A 19,943-nucleotide genomic window follows, 5' to 3' on the forward strand; every position below is an offset into this window, starting at 1 on the left:
GTGAAGGGGCTAGCTCTGAATGGCTATCCCACGCATGTCACGCCCTCATGGATTAACAGTTCACACATTTTTATGGCAGGGGCACATTATTCCCGAGTCAAGTGGGACATCAAGTGGTTGATTTCGGTATTGCAGTCCAATCCGGCCTTAAATGCTTAATATCAAATAGGGTTGAACATGAATTGCCCAACTCTACTTGACAGGGCAATTTATCAGTGGTATAGCAAACTTAATCAGGTCTAATAAACACACCATTCATCCGATCAAATTCACACTTGGCGGGTGTATTGCTGAGAATCAATATTGTAAATGGCCCATAGCCCCAATCTACTCACTTTTTGCTTTAAAATTCCATGCTGTTTGTCTGACATGTTCATACTATGGCAAATTGTTTTGCTGCTCAAAAGTGACAATCATGGGCAATTCACCTATGTTTTACATACAGCACACGATATTGAAATAGCACTAATAACTGGTTAAGGCAATCAGAGTTGTGCCTTATTTTATAATTTTGCCTTGTTTGGTTTGAAATAGCTATTTGGTTTAAAGTAGCTATTTTCAGCTTTCGCTGAAAATAGCAGATCGACAAGCTCACAAGGCATCGCGCTGTGACGTGTTGTGAGCTTGTCGATCGGCTATTTTCAGTGAAAGCTTTCTCCACAATAACAGAAAAAGACAAGTAGTTAGCCCTGAGGGACTCTGGTTACCCATATGGGGTTTAAGTGGTTAATATTTTTGTCTCCTGTGTCCATTCATTAATTCATTCATTTTACTTGTGTGAACTTACAGTATAATTCAGTGATTTACAAACCTCATGAGGAGTGTAAAACCCTACTCACTTTCAAAACTGCCCTAAAGAATCACCTTCAGGAGGCTGCAATTCCAAACTGGCCCCTGTCAAAGTCTTAACCTACCCTCCCCTCCTCCTAAAACTGTCTATTGTACATATTTCTTTTTTTTCATACCAGTAACCTGTAAGCTGATTGTATGAACGTTCTGCATAGTGTATATTTGTATGTCTTCTTAAATGTCATCATGTTGAGTCCACGGGGATCTCATTTTAAATAAGCCAAGTGCTTTTATGAGCGATCCAGTTTAGAGGACCTTGTATTGTGAATTGTACTTCCATGTACTTTTACCATGTCTTTCTAAATAAAGTATTCAATCAATCAATCAAAACCTCCAGCAGGTGGCGGAAGGCAACAGTGGATTCTTCATTGAGCATGCGCGAAACACGTTGACCCGGAACTGTCTATTGTTTGTTTACATTCTCCTGTGGCTCAGCATCAAATCTATGGGACCTAAAGACCAGCACGAAAGATGTCGATTAAACTACTTCAAATGTGTCAAATAGAGTCTCTCAGGTCGTCGATAAATGAACAACTGACGTCGGTAGGAGAGGAGATAATGTGTGTTTTGGAAAAACAAAGTGATTTGTCGCAGCTGAAGCTTCTTGTCAGAGTGTTTGTCAGCGAGCGGCTGACTGCGGCTGCAGAGCTGATCTGTGAGCTCTTCCAGAGAGAGATAGAGACACTACAAACACTACTGGAGCCACAACACACTCTGATGGACAGAAAACTACACAGAGCAGGTTGGTTACAACACAATAACACGTTTACATAGAAAACAAACTGAATCCACACATCCAACTAGTCGCAAGCGACTCAAGATTCTATTTTTTATATCTGGAATTTAGAGTTATAATACCAACCCCTGACAGCCCATTCATCCAAACATAAAAGTCCTATCTGATTGTATTAAATAACGTTAAACTCACCAACATTGCAGCTGTATGGAAAGATTTAATTATCCTCCTTCTACCTGCAAAGTTTTTGTTTTGTAAAAATCCACCGTAGACATGTTATGAGCTACTTTCTGTCAATAAATTCTTTGCAGGTGATTATTTTTTTATAAGAAAGTAGATGTCTACGGTGGATTTTTATGAAACAAAAACGTTGCAGATAGAAAGAGGATAATTCAAGCTTTCCATACAGCTGCAATGTTGGTGAGTTTAATACAATCAGATAGGACTTTTCTGTTTGGATGAATGGGCTGTCAAGGGTTGGTATTGCAACTTTAGATTCCAGATATAAGAAATAGAATCTTGAGTTGCTTGCGGCTAACATCAAACTACATAGAGCAGGTTGGTTAAAGCATGTTTGGACACTTTAATGTACCTGCCTTGCATGCTTTAAGTATATCAGCATTGTTGCTCCAAATGTTTCACAAGCAGGACTAGGTAAATTAAGACAGACACGACAGAAAACACCTCAAAGAAACAATATTAGGAACAATGACTGTTTAAAGAGGCTGTATTGATTGACATGATATTGTCTAGCTAGATGCTTCATTGTCTCTATAAGCTGCCTGATGACACATTGTGATAAATATGACATGAGTGCATGTTCATCTCCATATATGTGCATTTGACGTGACATCAGTGCATGTTGATCTGATCTCCATATATGTGCATTTGACAGGAGTTATGTGTATTTGACTTTTGAATTTCACGTCATCTAGGGTTGACTACGTTATATCGCCATGGTTACTCATGAGATTGGAGTGAGCGACTTCATGCACTCCATATTCGGACTTAATGGTGATGGTTGATGCGGAGCTCCTTATATGGATCCTTATATGATTGGTTTGAGTCTGAAGGCATGATGACACGGTTTGTTTGAGTCTAATGCTGTCATAGTCAGCATTACACATGCCATATTTGACCATGGTTATGTCTGAGTCATAGTGAACTATTTGTATGGTTATGTCTGAGTTATAGTGATGGGGGCTGGGGCCTCCAGGGGCCGTGGTTGTACACCGGCCAACCGACCCATTAGGCAATTTTAATATAGGATAGGATATAGGCCTATAGTTTCAATATAGGATTGTGACAGGCCTAGTTTAGAAGTCTCTCGAAACGTCTTATTTACCTCAACCTCCTCTGTGGAACCATTAAATGGCACTACAAAATGTGTTTCTGTGCATTGGTCCTGGTTACCCATTCATCCAAGTGAATGATGTTGCTCTTTGTGGATGGATCTAATGTTGTAGGGGACATTCTGTCCTATGCACTCACTGCACCTTCCATACACGCATTGATTCCATGCTACTTTTGCTGCAAACACAGCTGGTGTAGCTTCTTTATTTTCTGCATGTTGTTCTTGTATATTTTGCAGGCACAGATTTCCCTTTGTAAAACATTTGGTTGGACAATCCAGAATGTTCGAAGTCTGAAGAACTGAGCTCAAGAGAGCTTGTGTTGTAGGTGTGAGGAATTGTGTGTGGAGTCTGTCCATGGTGTCAGTTAACGCCCTTTTCATGTATATTTGTCCACCTTTGCGAATCTCCCCAGCTTTTCCATTGATAATGGTGGAGACATCATCCTGATGCAGGAATTGACTGACCAGATTTCCCATCTGACGTCTTTGGAAGGGGTTTGTTTTTTGCTTACTCTTCTGGTTGGCGGAGCTTTCCTAGGAAGTGTTTTTTTTTGTCTTTGAAGCTGTTGCTTTTTTATATTTATAATTTCTCTCTTCTGATTTTGAACCTTCACTTCAGCCTACCTCAACTTCAGCCTACCCCCCAGTCTTCTTTTTCTTTCCCTCTGTGCGGGTGGATGTCTCCGCAGGCAGACATGGTTGTAGGGGGCTTGGACACATAGGTGTCAGATCTAGGATGGCACTGAGGTTTTTCTCTGAGTTTGCATAGTATGTTGCCGAATTCTTTTGCCATTGCTTTTTTTTTTCATGTTGTTTCACAGTAAGCTGGTCTGTAGGCACACTTCCATTCTGCTTTCTTTTCCAATATCTTAAAGTATAAAGCATATTATGAAAAGTTGACATGTTTCCAATTTGGTCATGGTTGATAAAGAGTACACACACACACAGCACAACGTTGAAAGAAGGAAAAAGCAGCCATGATTACCTTTTTGTGTGTGAGCGAAAGGGCAGTGATGTCCGGTTGAGGAGGAGACGGAGCCATTTCAATGGCCGGTGTTCGTTTTCGCTCGACTCTAGTCGGCTGCACTTGGCTCGGATCCCTGATTGGCCAACGTGTGCTAAAGGACCCGTATGAGAGACGACTGACCGACGCGGGACTCTCAATTGTATATTGGATTGTTTGGTGTTTTGTGAACTCATCATGCTTGTTTTATTCTGGAGCAGTCGATGAGTGTTCTCACTGAACTATCATGTTATTTTTCTCCTCCTAGACTGTGTCCCTGTGTGTAAAGAGGAGGTGTCCCATGAGCAGCAGGAGAGGAGCTCCAGTTTGGTCCATGAGGAACCAAAACCTCCACAGATTAAAGAGGAACAAGACGAGCTAGTACTTCAAACACCAGAGGAGGCTGATGGGACGTTGACATTGCTAATAGTGAAAAGCGAAAATGATGAAAACAGAGAAACAGACCCTCCGGCCAGCACCTCAACTGAACACATGAAAACACAAGGTGATGCGGAGGACTGTGAAACATCACAACCTATTAGTGATGCTCAGCTCCCCTCTTCGCACTGCTCTGAATCTGACACTGAAGACAGTAATGAGTGGGAGGAGACTCCATCCATGAGGACTCCTACAGGGGGAAAGCCCTTTAGCTGCACAGTTTGTGGCAACAGCTTTAGTCTAAGTAGAGATCTGGAGCGCCACGTGAGGATTCATACAGGGGAAAAACCTTTTGGCTGTAAAGTTTGTGGCAGTAGCTTTAGTCTAAATAGAAATCTGAAGCAGCACATGAGGACTCATACAGGGGAAAAACCCTTTAGTTGTACAGTTTGCGGTAACAGCTTTAGTGAAACAAGTAATCTGAAGAAGCACATGATGATTCATACAGGGGAAAAGCCATTTACATGTTCAGTTTGTGGCAACAGCTTTAGGCTTAAGGGAAACCTGAAGATACACATGAGAACTCATGAAGGAGAAAAGCCCTTCAGCTGTGCATTTTGTTGCAAAAGCTTTAGTCAAACTAGTAATCTGAAGCAACACATGAGGGTTCACACTGGGGAAAAACCCTTTAGCTGTACAGTTTGTGGCAAAAGCTTTGTTGAAAACCGAGGTCTGAAAAATCACATGAGAAACATACATTCTAATGCAGTATGACAATGACATATCACAGATTCTAAAGCAGAATCTAAAAACTTAAATAATAAAATAAAATAATAATTTTATAATAATAATAAATAAACAAACATGCAGAATACATGTGTGCACACCTGCACATGCTACTGTACATGCAAGTTACATTGAAAGAACGAAAAAGTATTCTGTGCAGGTCCATAACGTAAAAGTTGTTGCAGGATGACAAAGCATCTGCTATTAACCAAGCTTTAAAGATAAATACAAATAAAAAAACTTCTGATAAGTCAGGCAATTGCGACGTAATGTATAGAAATGTACATGGTTTTAAACTGAAATTGTCAAATTGATGGAACAGAATGTTTATAATGTCTTAGGTTAGCACTGTGCTTTCAGAAGAGATGCTTTAAATACAGGTCTAAACCAGCTTGAGAACATGTTGATTGATGGTGGGAATAGGGCTGCAACTTTGTTAGCGATTGCTTGTCTGATTAATCAAATAATCAAGTTTTTAAATATTTATTGTTTTTTTATATATCAATGAATCGATTAACCATGCATACAAGTGTTATTTTGTACTACAAAAAATGTTAAAATAGATTGTTGATTGGCTATTTTAACTGTTTTAGAATTCTCTTTTTACATTTCTTGAAGCTTTTTGCCTACAATGACATGGTCAAAATAGGGATTGATTATTTTATTGTTATTGATTATTTTTTATAGTCTATGAAATGTATTAGTTTGATTAACTGTTGCACCCCTAGTTGAGAAGCAACAGGCACAACGAAAGGTACTGTATGAGTATAATTTTTGTTATTTCATTAGTTTTAGTTAAAGCTTTATTATGTAACTTTTAGTGAACAAAATGTTATTTTGTCCAATCTGTATTAGTAGAGTAGGCCTTTGTTAATACAATATAACCCATACAATTGGGATGATTTTATTTGGTCTCACTGCTCTTCTATTGAGACATTTACATCCTGTGTCTGGTCTGACATGACCTTCGACACAATCCTGTTTCTGGTTTGACACGAAATGTGACTTGATGGTCAAAACAAAATGTCTCCCCGAGCAAGCAGGGAGGAATATTAGCTCAGTGGTAAAAATGTCAGCACTAGCGCTCGAGACATAAGCTAGAACAGGAAAGTTACACAGTGCAGCTTTAAGTCAAACCTCATTTTGGTGTCTGATCATCAATATGTCCGTACACGGACAGATGTTTCCGTGGCAAGACTTGGCCTGGTCCATGGCAAATTTTAGATTTTCTTTTTTACACACCATTATAATGTTCTTATTTTGATCATAAGACCCAATTACTGAATGTCAGTCTCCAGGTTTCCACTCTGAGAGTGTACAAATGTAATTTGTACACTCTCAGAGTTACAGACCTGTAATGGTCAATTAGGGATAGCTCTTTATGTGTCTGTCTACTTGTTTTGTAAGTCTATAGCAAAATTTTGACAAAAATGTCCACTACAAGCCATCATGGCGATGACCCCTGGTCTGATCACTCTGATTTTGCAGAGTGTGAGCCTGTAAATTGTAATTTCAGTGACCACCACAGGAGAACTCTGCAGTTTTACGAAGTGGGTATTTGAAAATCAGCATTTAGCTTGATAATATTATTAGGTTACAATTAAGTATAATTGTATCTATGAGGGTGACGAGATGTGTCTGTCAAGACTGTCCCAAATAAGACCACTTATTCACAGCTTGGCTCTATGATACAATCTGCCCTCTTATATTTGTACATTATCTATATGTTGGACATAACTTGCAGTAAAACGTGAAACATTTCACTGCACATACAGTACACCAGAATCGCTGATTGGACCATGAAGTTGGGCACATGAAGAGGAATGCAAGAGAACTGGGGCCTTTTTTTGGAAGCCTTAGGTGGTTACATTTAATGATTTAATGTATCTTTATCTATAATTATAATTGTATCTGACTATGTTTTATTAAATTAATGTATTAAGTTTAATTACACCCACAAGATGTCCCACTGCTTCTGATTTAAAGACTAAAACACCATGCTACAACAGAAAATAAAGGTAATAAATGAGTAAATGTTTATGTTGTTATTAGTTTCTGGGAAGAGGATTTGATTTATAAAATAAAAGCTTGTTATGGCTAGAGAGAAGCAAGCTGCTGTAAGAGTGGGAGTTAAAAGGTGTAAAAATGTATTCGCATTTTGAAGAGCTAAGAATCACTCCTTTTATTAATCAAAATAGCATTCATTGCCACAGAAAAGGTAACGTCATCACCTTGCAAAGGTGCGTGTGTCAACTATTAAAGGAAAACCATGTATCATACTACATGTCAACATGGAGGAAATTTGCTGGCCATGAGTAAGACACATTTTAGATTAAAATGGTGAGTGCAAATTAGAGTACAGCATACATAGACTGTCTACCGTAAACGGAATGGTAACTACATACACACCTTCTCCAGCAGGTGGCGGAAGACAACAGTTCTCAACCATGGCTCGATTGTTTTATTGAGCATGCGCCTAACACATAACACGGGGGACCGGAACTCTGTTGTTTTGCTTGGGTAGTCGTTGTCCAGAGACCATAATGAAAGATGTCGATTAAGCTGCTTGAAATGTGTCATATAGAGTCTCTCAGGTCGTCGGTAAATGAACAACTGGCCTCGGTAGGAGAGGAGTTATTGTGTGTTTTGGAAAAACAAAGTGATTTGTCGCAGCTGAAGCTTCTTGTCAGAGTGTTTGTCAGCGAGCGGCTGACTGCGGCTGCAGAGCTGATCTGTGAGCTCTTCCAGAGAGAGATAGAGACACTACAAACATTACTGGAGCCACAACACACTCTGATGGACAGAAAACTACATAGAGCAGGTTGGTTACAACACTGTCAACCACATGTTTACATACAAAACAAACTGCATCCACATCTACACGATTTATTGATTGATTGATTAATTGATTGAAGTACTTTATTTAGAAAGACATGGAAAAGGTACTGTACAGTTAACAATGCAAGGTCCTCTAAACTGTATCGCCCATAAAAGCACAATCGGTTTATTTCAAATGAGATCCCCACGCACTCAAATCATGATGACATTTAAGAAAACAGACAGATATACACTACTATGCAGAACACCATACAATCCTCTCACATGGAGCAGGTTGTTCAAAATGTACCTATCTACACAATATCTACACACATTGTAGCTGCAACTGTTTCTCCAGCAGGACTTAATATAAAGACAGGACAGGACACCACCCCACAACGAAACAATATATTAACAACAACGGGGGTTTCAAGAGGCTGCATGCTGCTGGCTTTTAGCTGCAATCAACTCTTAGATGCTACAGTATTTTTGCTATTCTGGCATCTAGAGTTGCAATACCAACCCTTGACAGCCCATTCATCCAAACAGAAAAAGTCCGATCTGACATGACGTTAAACTCACCAAGATTGCAGCTGCACGGAAAGTTTGGATTATCCTCTTTGTATCTGCCAAGTTTTTGTGTCATAAAAATCCACCATAAATATGTTCTTAGCTACTTTCTGTCAATGAATTCCGTGCAGGAAAAATAATCACCTGCACAGCATTTATTGACAGAAAGTAGTTCATAGTAATGTCTACGGTGGAGTTTTATGAAACAAACTTGGCAGATACAAAGAGGATAATCCAAGCTTTCCATACAGCTGTAATGTTGGTGAGATTAACTTGTTTAATACAATCAGATCTGACTTTTCTGTTTGGATGAATGGCCTGTCAAGGGTTGGTATTATAACTCTAGATGCCAGATAGCAAAAATAGCTTGCGGCTACTGCTGGCTGATAATGTGACATGATAATAATGTCTAGCTGGATGCTCCAGTGTCTATAAGCTGCCTGGTGAGACATTATAATAAGATTATTCATGTTTTATGTGTAGTAGTGATACACACTGTCCATGGTCCTGTAACAGTTCACTTCATTGATGTGAGGTCTGATGGTTCTCAACCTTTTCAGGCTGCAACCCCACAAAATAATCATAATTGAACTTGGGACCCCCCACCCTGATAAGCACTTGCAATTGTAGAAGTTGAGGCATTACATTTAGTGTGACTCGGTTCCACAGATAAATATTGTGAAAATAGCAGATCTTCAAGATCTAGCGTTGTGAGGTATTGCGAGCTTGTAGATTGGCTATTTTTTATAATGTTTGCCTCTTTCTTTTTTGCTTCTGTTTTCTTCTGGTTTATCTTCAGACCTACTTGCTTTGCAAAGGTGTTTAGACCATCCTCTTTACGTTTCTGTCTGTTTCTCTGTATAGCACTTTATATCTCTCTTGCAGCCTCTCAGACTTGGCTTCTAAAGACTTCTTTTTTTTTAGGTCTCTCCTGTTTCAATGGCCTGCCGGGTGTCAGATGTAATTCAATCCTTCCTTTTGTGTTTTTTTATTACTAGACAGGCTTCACTACTTTCAGAATACGCTGTTTTGATTTGTTCCTACATGTCGTTGACTTCCTTTTCATCTAGTTGTGTGTGTGGTCATCCTCTATGCTTGCCAGTACTTGGAACCTGTTCTTCAACTTTAGGACGAAGGCATTCTTAACTGTACATAGTCACACAATTGTTTTGCTTTGTTGTAATAATTTCAAGTGAATTGGATTATAGTGACATTGAACTAGTTCTCAATTGGCTGGGGACCCCTTCAGACCACCTCAATGACCCCTGGGATCCCCGGCCCCGAATTTGAAAATTACTACTCTAGTCTTGCTACAATATCACCAGGATGCAATCCTACGTGGATTTGCTGTTTGGCTGAGTGTATTTATTCGCCTACACTGTCAGTTAGACTTGTACGTATCTTTATTCAGTGTGTAACTAAACAACTTTGGAACAGGTCACCAGCCTGTTTTCTAAGAAGCTTGGTAGGAGCTTATTGAATTATTGATTATTGAATTGGTTGTATCTCAGCTCTGCTCTGTATCCATAATATGGGAGTGAGTGATGAATTGGCAAGTTGTCTTCCAGACATCTCTCATAGAGAACACACACGTGTGTTTGTGCCAATGAGTTCAAGGGATTGCATTGATTTGACATCAAGCACCACCAAAGCAAGAGTCTGTATGTCTATAGATGTGACAAGAAACTTGTGTGGAAAAGTAACATCAAGTTCGATGTAGCCCATGGTAAGGCACACTCTGACCATTAGCCCCCTCAACTTCCAGTATATCAATCAGCGGTTTGATTTCTTGGTCAGAAAGAAAACTGGAATAAAATGAATGGAGGATTGTTGTCACCTGAGAGCCTGTATCCAATGAATAGACAGTTGAATTTTGTCCCTTTTGATGAACACTTGTGCAGTACTTTTGGTGCCAATGAGTCCTTTTGGTAACTTGCATGTATGGGAAGTGGTTTATGATTGTTTGTAATTTATGGGACATTGTTTCACTGCATCCTCTGGTTGTCCCTCCACAGAGACTGCATTCAGTTTGATGGATTTGAATTGAGTTGAATTGGCTGCATTACTGCAAGATGACGAGATGTGACCATCCTCACCGCACTTGAAACAGTACCAAGGCTTTGGTCTATTTTGAGGATTGTGGCAGCAGCTCTAAACTTTGATGTGGTTTGTGTCTTCTCCTGAGAAAGCAAGGATGTTATTAGGCTCTGAAGCTTGTTCATTTGTTTCTGGAGATGATCAATTGCATTGAGGTCATGTTCTGATGTCGCTCCACAGGCGCAGGCACTGTGTGAACTCAAGTGAACACGTTGTTTGGTTGTACGTATGTGTTTTCTCATGCGATTTTCCTTCGCTAGCTGTCTGTCTTCCTCTGTGCGCAGCAAGAGCAAAAGCTCTGAAAAGGAGGGAGGCTTGTCTTTCTTCTGGTCAGGGAAGTTTGTTATTACTGGGTTCTCCAGGCATTCACGACAGAATTGTCGGATGAGATGTTTCTCTGCTTCACTGGATTGAATTCCACCCCTTTTCACCACAGAGTTCAAGGTGAGTTGTAGTCGCTGGAGATAGGCAGAGAATGTTTTATCTTGATCTTGGAAAGTGGTTAAGAACTGAGCAAAAAGATCCTCGCCATCCTGAACAGTGGCAAAGGCTGCATCAAGGACTTGTAAGTATGTGACAGGTTGAGCTTCAGGTCTTAGACCTTTGACTACATCAGCTGCAGGAGACAATATTGTCCAATCAGAAAGCATTTTGAGTTGCTCTCTGCTGAAATTACCTCCTCTCTCCTCCTTCTAGACCTCCAAGTCCTCCCTGTGTGTAAGGAGGAGGTGTCCACTGAACAGCAGGAGAGGAACCACAGTCTGGTCCAGGAGGAACCAGAGTCTCCTTTCTTGAAGGCAGGAAGGCATCAAGGTATGTTCCATTCAGAATACAAAAGGGTTGATCATTTAATACGATTACATTTATTATCTTTGTCTGTAATTTTTTTGTACCACTGATAAAAAAAACTACGTATCCTTGCGGTTCAGCGGTTAACCGCATACGTTTTCATTGGGCTTGATTATCGCTATCAGCTGTAACCCACATCTGCGTTGCTGGATAGACCACTATAATAATAATTGATTGTGTCATCAATACGTTAATGAAACAGAACATTGCAGCTATTAAACAGAATTAGGACGATATTCTAATTAGCGAAATTCAAAAGGGAGCATATAATCACCTAAAAAAAAGTGACCCAGAGACGGTCCATTATAAAAGCTTTTGTGAATTGAACATCATGTTATTTGTCTCTTCCTAGACTTCCTACACTTCCCTCTGTGTAGAGAAGAGTTTTCCGCTGAACAGCAGGAGAGAAGCACCAGTATGGTCCATGAGAAACCGGAGCCTCCACTGATTAAAGAGGAAGAGGAAGAGCTACTACTTCAAGCACCAGAGGAGGGTGATGAGACAATATTGACATTAGTAACGGTGAAAATCAAAGATGAAGATGATGAAAACAGTGTGTCAGACACTCCAGCCAGCACCTCAGCTGAACACATTAGAGCACAAGCTGATGCAGAGGACTGTGAAACATCACAACTAACTAGTGATGCTCAGCTCCCCTCTTCACACTGCTCTGAATCTGACACTGAAGACAGTGATGAGTGGGCGGAGACCAGGGAATCTCAGTCAGTTTTAAACACACTGAAATCACACAAGACACCAAAAAGACAAAGATTGTCTTTGAGCAACAAGCTGTTCCAGGACATGAAATCATCAAAAGAACTTCCATCCATGAGGATGGAAGGGGAGTTGCCCGTAAGTTGTACACTTTGTGGCAAAAGCTTTAGTATAAATAAGTATCTGAAGAGGCACATGAGGATGCATACAGGGGAAAAACCCTACAGGTGTACAGTTTGTCACAACAACTTTAGTCTAAAGGATAACCTGAAGCAACACATGAGGACTCATACAGGGGAAAAACCCTTTAGTTGTAAAGTTTGTGGGAACAGCTTTAGTTTAAATAGAAATTTGAAGCAGCACCTGAGGACTCATACAGGGGAAAAACCCTTTAGCTGTACAGTGTGTGGTAACAGCTTTAGTCTAAAAGAAACTCTGAAGCAGCATATGAGGACTCATACAGGGGAAAAACCCTTTAGCTGTACCATTTGTGGCAACAATTTTAGTCTAAATACCAATCTGAAGAAACACATGAGGATTCATACAGGAGAAAAGCCCTTTACCTGTACAGTTTGTGGCAACAGCTTTAATCATACTAGTCATCTGAAGCAGCACATCAGGACTCATACAGGGGAAAAGCCCTTTAGTTGTGTAATTTGTTACAGCAGCTTTAGTCTAAATGAAACTCTGAAGCAGCACATGAGGACTCATACAGGGGAAAAGCCCTTTAACTGTACAGTTTGTGGCCTCAGTTTTAGTTTAAATAACAATCTGAAGCGGCACATGAAGACTCATACAGGGGAAAAACCCTTTAGCTGTACTATTTGTGGCAACAGTTTTAGTGTAAAGGGTAATTTGAAGCAGCACATGAGGACTCATTCCGGGGAAAAGCCCTTTAGCTGTGCAGTTTGTGGCAAATGTTTTGTTGAAATCCGAGGACTGAAAAATCACATGGCAAGCAAACATTCACTGTAATACAGTACTACAATGACAAGTCACAGATATTAAAGTAGAAGAATCACATTCGAAATTCATTCATATATATATGAGTTCTCACTTGGATCAGGGGCCCACTTGTTGCTCTGCCTGTCTGATTGCCCGCGCCTCCCTACCGGCTTGCCTCTTTAACTACTAGGCGCGTCTGTCACATCACGTGTGAAAAGCCCATAACATTACTTGACTCACACAGCAGTCAAAAAAGACAATTCATTCCTGTTAGACTGAAGACTTTCCCCACATTCAGCAAATAAAACAGAAACAAGATATTTTACATTCAAAGAAACGTCATGGCAATATTTTGTTGAGATCGACAGTGTTGTCCACATGACCTGAATACCAAACTCTTAAGTTTAACTCCAGTAATATATACGAATAGCAGTGATTTACTGTACGTTACGACATTGACGTAATGTTAGAAGTTCACAAGATGGTCACATATTTTGGTAGCTCACCAATTTCACCATAACAGTGCCATGTTCAGTGGATGGAGCATTTAGGTAGTGTGACTCACATCTAGGTTAAGCGAGCCAATCTGTAAATACAAATTAAAATAAGTATCACATGTTGCCATGATAAAAATGGCAGTGGCAAACGACCCTATCAGATTTCAGCGAAAGTGAAGATCATTCCACATTGGGAAGGGCTACTCGTATCCCCCCTCAATATTGAAAGTAGATTGGCCCAGTCAGACAAGCAGCTATCCCCTGCTCTGTGCTGTCTGCAGTCTGCGAGGGACAGGCTGGCCTTGTTCTTGTTGATTTTTATATAATACCCCTATGTATATTGTGTTGTCTTGAACAGTATATTTGTCGTACTGTATACTTATGTTTTTATACAGGATTGTGTCATTTGGAAATTATAAAAAGATAAATTGTTCGGCCTGGAATGCATTGGCCGCACAGGGGTGTAGTGGAGGGGTAGTGCAAGGGAGCAACACTCCCTCACTTCTAAAAATTGGGTTTTGTTCAATTAATTCAGTTTGTTTTCATATTATAACAGCGACTTGTGTAGCACGTGCAGCGGAACTTGAAAATAGCCTGTCCGTTGATTGGTCATGACAACCAACCAATTAAATCACTGCATGATGGCCACGGACTCTCAGTCAGCGTAACACATTAAGCTGACAGTTCTCTTGGGCTATAGGATGTAGATAAACTCTGCTCTCTCTGGGAGTTGGGATCCAAAAGTCTCATTCTCAAGTCTCTCTCATGCTGGGTAACCAAACTTATAAGCTTGTATTTTAAAAATGTAAGCATGTTTGTTTTAAAAGTCGATTGATAATATTTTCGAACTAAGGTTCATACTTTACTGAGAGGAATACCTCCCCTAATCTGACAAGCTTTTTAGCGTATAATACAATTGTTGAAATTGTTCTAATTCATGAAAAGATTTATCCAATATTTATTTTATTCATTCAAAATGTGCTGATCACAATGTTTTCATAGTGTGTGTGCATAACGTATATGAATACATTTCATACAATTCATGTAATTTAAGAAACAAAGTTTATTCTGTGCCAGTCCATAACAGGAAAAACATTTGAAAAGAAAAGTTCTGAATCAGGAGACAGGTTTTTGTATTGGTGCTAAAAACATCTATTAAAGGACGACTTCACCACTTTTCAACATATCTTCATATAATAGGTCCTCACTAATGCTCATGATAAAATGGTACCATTTTTTTCTAATCAGTCTATGTCTCAGAGGAGGGCTGTAGACACTTCAGAAACCCGTCTACCAGTGACATCATCGATGGGGAATCCAAGCTAATAGAAACTGCAGGCTTTGTATTCCTGGAAAGTTGCAATGCAATAATAGATCCCATTGTTCTCGTCTTAATAAAAATCTGAATAAAAAAATTGTAATCTTTTTGGGAAAAAAAATCCTGCCTAACGATGATGTCACTGGTAGACGGATTTCTGGACTGTCCACAGCCCTCCTATGAGACAGAGACCAAGTAGAAAAAAATGGTATGATTTTATCATGAGCATTAGTAAGGACCTATTATATGAAGATATGTTGAAAAGTGGTGAAGTCGTCCTTTAAGACCGAGATAAAAAACCTTGGAGAGAATTGTGTTACCGCAAGGAACCTAAATACCCAGTACAGGTAACTTGAGTTTGCTTTTCGACCAGCACAAAGGTGCAAAAAACTTTACAATTACATGTGGCACACCCAGGTATACTCCCAAAGTATTTTTTTTTCTGGCTATGCTACTGCAATGACAATTTTCATATGACTCAATTTTTGTAATGAGCTTATTTAAAGACTTGGGACCGTTTATTGATCTCTTTGTTATTTACAAATGTTTTGCTATTATGTTGCTGTAAATCCTACTATTTATCTATAGATAGATCTGTTGTTGTACTCTGATTTGATGCGAGTTCTGACGCTAATTGGCCTAATGGTTCTCAACTGTGAGGTGTGAATGGACTGTCACTGATTGGATGGTTTACCTGTCAGTTCAATTTGACCAGTCAGGGCTGGGCGCTATGACTTCAAATCATTATCATGATTATATTAAACTGTTGCCTCGATTATGAATAATTAAAAAATATATAATAATTATAAAATTAATTAATTTATTAACATTTTTCAAACAGTGAAAATGACATGTACAAAATCACCACATTGTGAGCTTGTAGATGGGCAGTTTTTGCTATTATTGTAAAAGATCTATCATTATTTTGAGTCAATTTGTTTATATAAGAAATAAAATCTATCAAAAAATCTAAACCATGCTTCTTGTTTATTCAATTAACCTACATGAGCAAGATTAAGTCAGTTATTGGTTCTAAATATAGGTTTATATATATTTTTGGTGAATTGCCCAGCCCTACTGTGAGTTCTGTGATTGGACTTTGTCAGTGATTGGATGGTTTACGTCCACTCATATTGACCACTCATTCCCTGACAGTCTGTGGCCCAAACTAACTATGGCAGAAATAATCAATGGAACACTCCCTGATCCCTGAAGTGAAGTTTTTTAACAAAGGTTTTTGTGTTACATTGTTTATATTATGTGCCTGAGAAACAGCTGGTAAGAGGGCAAAATACAAATCTCATTTTATTATTTGAATGTCCTGCCTATATACCCTTTTTAAATGTTTTCTTCTGTTATTTATATGTTCAGGCTATGGATCATGGGGACAGCCTAGCAGGGTATCTGGTCCGCCCCACTGTTGTTCCACAACCACATGGCCCTGAGCATGTGTCCAACCTGCCTCAGAGCACTGCTGGACAGGCAAAGACCAAGAGGTGGGCTGTAGCCCCCCACCCGGCTGTCATACCCGCTATCCAGCCAAGATTGTCAACCCAGCGACAGCTTTTTCTCAAACCTCCTGTTGCTGGTCATGTCATTCTCTTCCCCCAGATATATTCTGCCCCTTCTCAAGCCCCTGCCACTATTTTCTCTCACGTTCCCACCACTGCACCCGTTGGCATCTCCATACCCTCTCCAATCCCTAATGTGTTTGCTGTTCCCCGTCTTCCCAATGGCCGTCTTGCTCCCCGTCTTGCTCCCCGTCTTGATCCATCTGCACCTATCCATCCAGCTGCCAGTAGTCTTGGAGGCAGGCCCCCTAAGATCAGGTATAACAAGAGGAAGGTGCTGGCTAACTCCTGTAGGAAGTGTGGACAGTTCAGGACTGCACAAACAGGGCACAGCCAGTATAGGGGCACAATTTATTGTCCTAATACAGAGACTCTATCTGTAAGGGACTGGTTGGATCAAATAAAAAAATCTAAAATGTAGATATGCCAGTATTTCTTTCATAATGTGTCAGTTTTATCTGTTATGTTTGTTTATCATCTCCACCTGTGTGTGTGTGTGTGTGTGTGTGTGTGTGTGTGTGTGTGTGTGTGTGTGTGTGTGTGTGTGTGTGCGTGCGTGCGTGCGTGCGTGCGTGCGTGCGTGCGTGCGTGCGTGCGTGCGTGCGTGCGTGCGTGCGTGCGTGCGTGCGTGACATCCCTGTGACAGGGCTGGTAACATGGTAAAATGACAGAGCTTAGACCCTGACGAAGACATGCGTTGGTCATATTGTTGCCTTGCTAAAAATAAATCACAGAATCTTTTTTTGTATCAATGAGATGTTTTCTAAATTATATAAGCAACAGAACACAGCACCATAGTAATCAATAAACCATGACGAGTCAGATGTGTATACTGCAGCTCGATACGCTTATGTGATAAAGTCAACACATTCTTCACCTCACCAACAACTATAGTTAACCATTAGAAATGGCCTCTTCTGTATACTTAAACATCAGGAATCAGAAAACCATAATCTTCACATATGCTCAGCAGTCCACCACTGTCTCTGAGCTCGTTTCCCCTCCTGTTGTATCCACTGCTGGTCATCATGTGCCCCAAGAAAACCACCTCAGAGACTGCGAGAAGAGCTATGCTGGCGCCAAATTCAGTGAGCCCCCCTCACCAAGTGTCTTGCCTAAACCACCCAGTCACTGGCTTGGTGAAAAAAAACACTACCTCGCAACGCGATGACCAAAGTCACCGTGTTTGAGGGAATTCTCCAGAGAACGCCCTGACGATAGACATTTTTTTCTCAACATCAGGTCTGGGAACCACCAGGGGTACAAATGGACACTCATGGGTCTGTAACTCTGAGAGTATACAAATGGAACAAAATGTGTAGGTATACACTTACTCCGTAACACTCTCAGAGTTAAATTAACACAGAGGATTTTTTTTTAAAAATAGATTGGGGTCCCAGACTGACCTAGTGCATATCAAATTAGGGGTCCTTGAAATGAAAACGGTTGAGAATCACTGCTGTACAAAGATGACCAGTTGTTAGAGGACAACAGTCTTGATGACTGTGGCTCTCTTTTCTCACCAGACTGCAGCGCCTGAGGCTCCAGGTTTGGCTTTCTGAAGTATCCATGATGAGGTGTTTGAGCGGCTAAATGCTGTGCTGTGCAAAAATGCTGTGATTTTTTCAATGTTAACATAATAAACAAACACTTAAAAATGTGAATGACTGGTGTAGTAATACTCAGGGCATATCAAGCCTTATCTTATTGTCTATAATCTTATTAGGCATTTCTTTTGTATTTTGAAAAACATATTAAAATAGTGAAAATGTCGATGTAGATCGGCTATTTTTCACAATTTTAAAATGTTTTTAATGTTTTTTTTCAGTAGCCTTTTAAATGTAGACTGATGTTCTAAACAAGTGACTTAATAAAATGAAGTGAGTATTTTAATTGATCATTGTGTTTAACCTAACCTTTTTCATATCAAGGACCCTTAAATTAGTCTGGACCTCCATTTGATTTTGGGTCTGACATTTTGTCTCTGACCCAAATAGTTTATGAGAATATTGTTTTATTGTTAGAATAGGCCTATGAGTTTGTCAGTCCATGACCAGTCTATCTCTAGCCTAAGCCAGTGGTTCTCAAACTTTTTCATGTCAAGGACCCCCAAATGGACACTTATTAGCCCGCGGACCCCCATTTGAAAAGATACATTTTAAGGACCCCCAGTTTGACATGCATTACGGGCTACGGACCCCCATTTAATGGCATTTCTATCTCTGGGACCCCAATTCATGTTGTAAAATCAATGTTAACTTAACTCTGAGAGTTATCATTTAGCTCTGTTTGTCCCGGCTCAACGAACATCACAAAAGAGACGTCCAAACAACGTCCATACGACGTCCTAGTCAAGTGCGCCGTTCGTCCCTGCTCTCTCTCCCCACTAAAACCACCGTCGCAAAAAGACGTCCAAACAACGTCCATACGACGTCCTAGTCAGAGTGCGCCGTTTGCCCCTGCTCTCTCTCCCCACTAAAACCACCGTCGCAAAAAGACGTCCAAACAACGTCCATACGACGTCCTAGTCAGAGTGCGCCGTTTGTCTCTGCTCTCTCGCTCTCTCTCTCCACTCTAAACCACCGTCGTAAAAAGACGTCCAAACAACGTCCATACGACGTCCTAGTCAGACGGCCCTATGCTCTCTCCCCATTCTAACCACCGTTGCAAAAAGACGTCCATACGATGTCGCAAAAGACACTGATGGGTTTACTGAAAATGAATTAGTAAAATGGTGGCATTCCATTCCATACATTTGGATTTACACATTTTTTTGGGGGGGGGGATATATAGATATAGATATAGTAGTAATGTCCTGTGTTTTGGTGAATTTTGTGAGTTTGATACCTTTATCAGGCTTGCTTTACTAGCATTGGAAAAGGATGGGTACATTTCATCCATTAAAACGCTAAAAGTAGGCCTACAGAAATTGATTCCCCTGGTGTGAATATTATCATGGTGGACCCCTGAACAGTGTTTCTGCCAAGTTTGGTGCGGATTGGAGCAACGGTGCACCCGTGGCACCCAGGGGCCCCTGGGGGTCACACGCGGACCCTGGTGTGACTATTGTCATGGCAGAACCCGAATAGTGTTTGTGCCAAGTTTGGTGTGGACGGTGCGCCTCGCAGGTCTGCATGTTACGATTGTGACGTCCACCGCCCACCATCAACCTTCGTCCCACTCTCAAGGCAATTTTAATATAGAATAAGATAGTATATGATATTTGAAATAGTGAAATAATAAAGTTGACTATGCCACCTAGGTTGAAGTGATGTCATACCATGTAAAACTTCAGTTAAAAGCTATTTGATATAATATTATTTCACTGTAAGAAGAGTAATATAGTGGTATTTTTATTTTTTATTTTTGGACCTATGGACTTCCTCCATAGTAATAGAACCCATACACTCACACTCGCCAATAAATAAAAAAAATATATATTACTGTATACAGTAGGCC

The 19,943-nt window shown here is 40.2% G+C and overlaps 1 protein-coding gene across 1 annotated transcript; it reads left to right on the forward strand.

The window, feature by feature from the left end:
* Positions 1-1,308: 1,308 nt before the first annotated feature.
* Positions 1,309-18,077, forward strand: LOC311034384 (uncharacterized protein; the record flags this gene model as incomplete). Its single annotated transcript, XM_084042265.1, has 5 exons — positions 1,309-1,591; positions 11,287-11,403; positions 11,792-12,291; positions 16,285-16,820; positions 18,011-18,077. The coding sequence occupies exons 1-5, from the start codon at positions 1,321-1,323 to the stop codon at positions 18,075-18,077; spliced, it is 1,491 nt and encodes a 496-aa protein (XP_083898391.1). The 5' UTR covers positions 1,309-1,320.
* Between the last annotated feature and the right edge of the window lie 1,866 nt (positions 18,078-19,943).

The sequence above is a fragment of the Gymnoscopelus microlampas genome (assembly GCF_963454915.1).
Source record: "Gymnoscopelus microlampas genome assembly, chromosome: 19".
Lineage (NCBI taxonomy): Eukaryota > Metazoa > Chordata > Actinopteri > Myctophiformes > Myctophidae > Gymnoscopelus > Gymnoscopelus microlampas.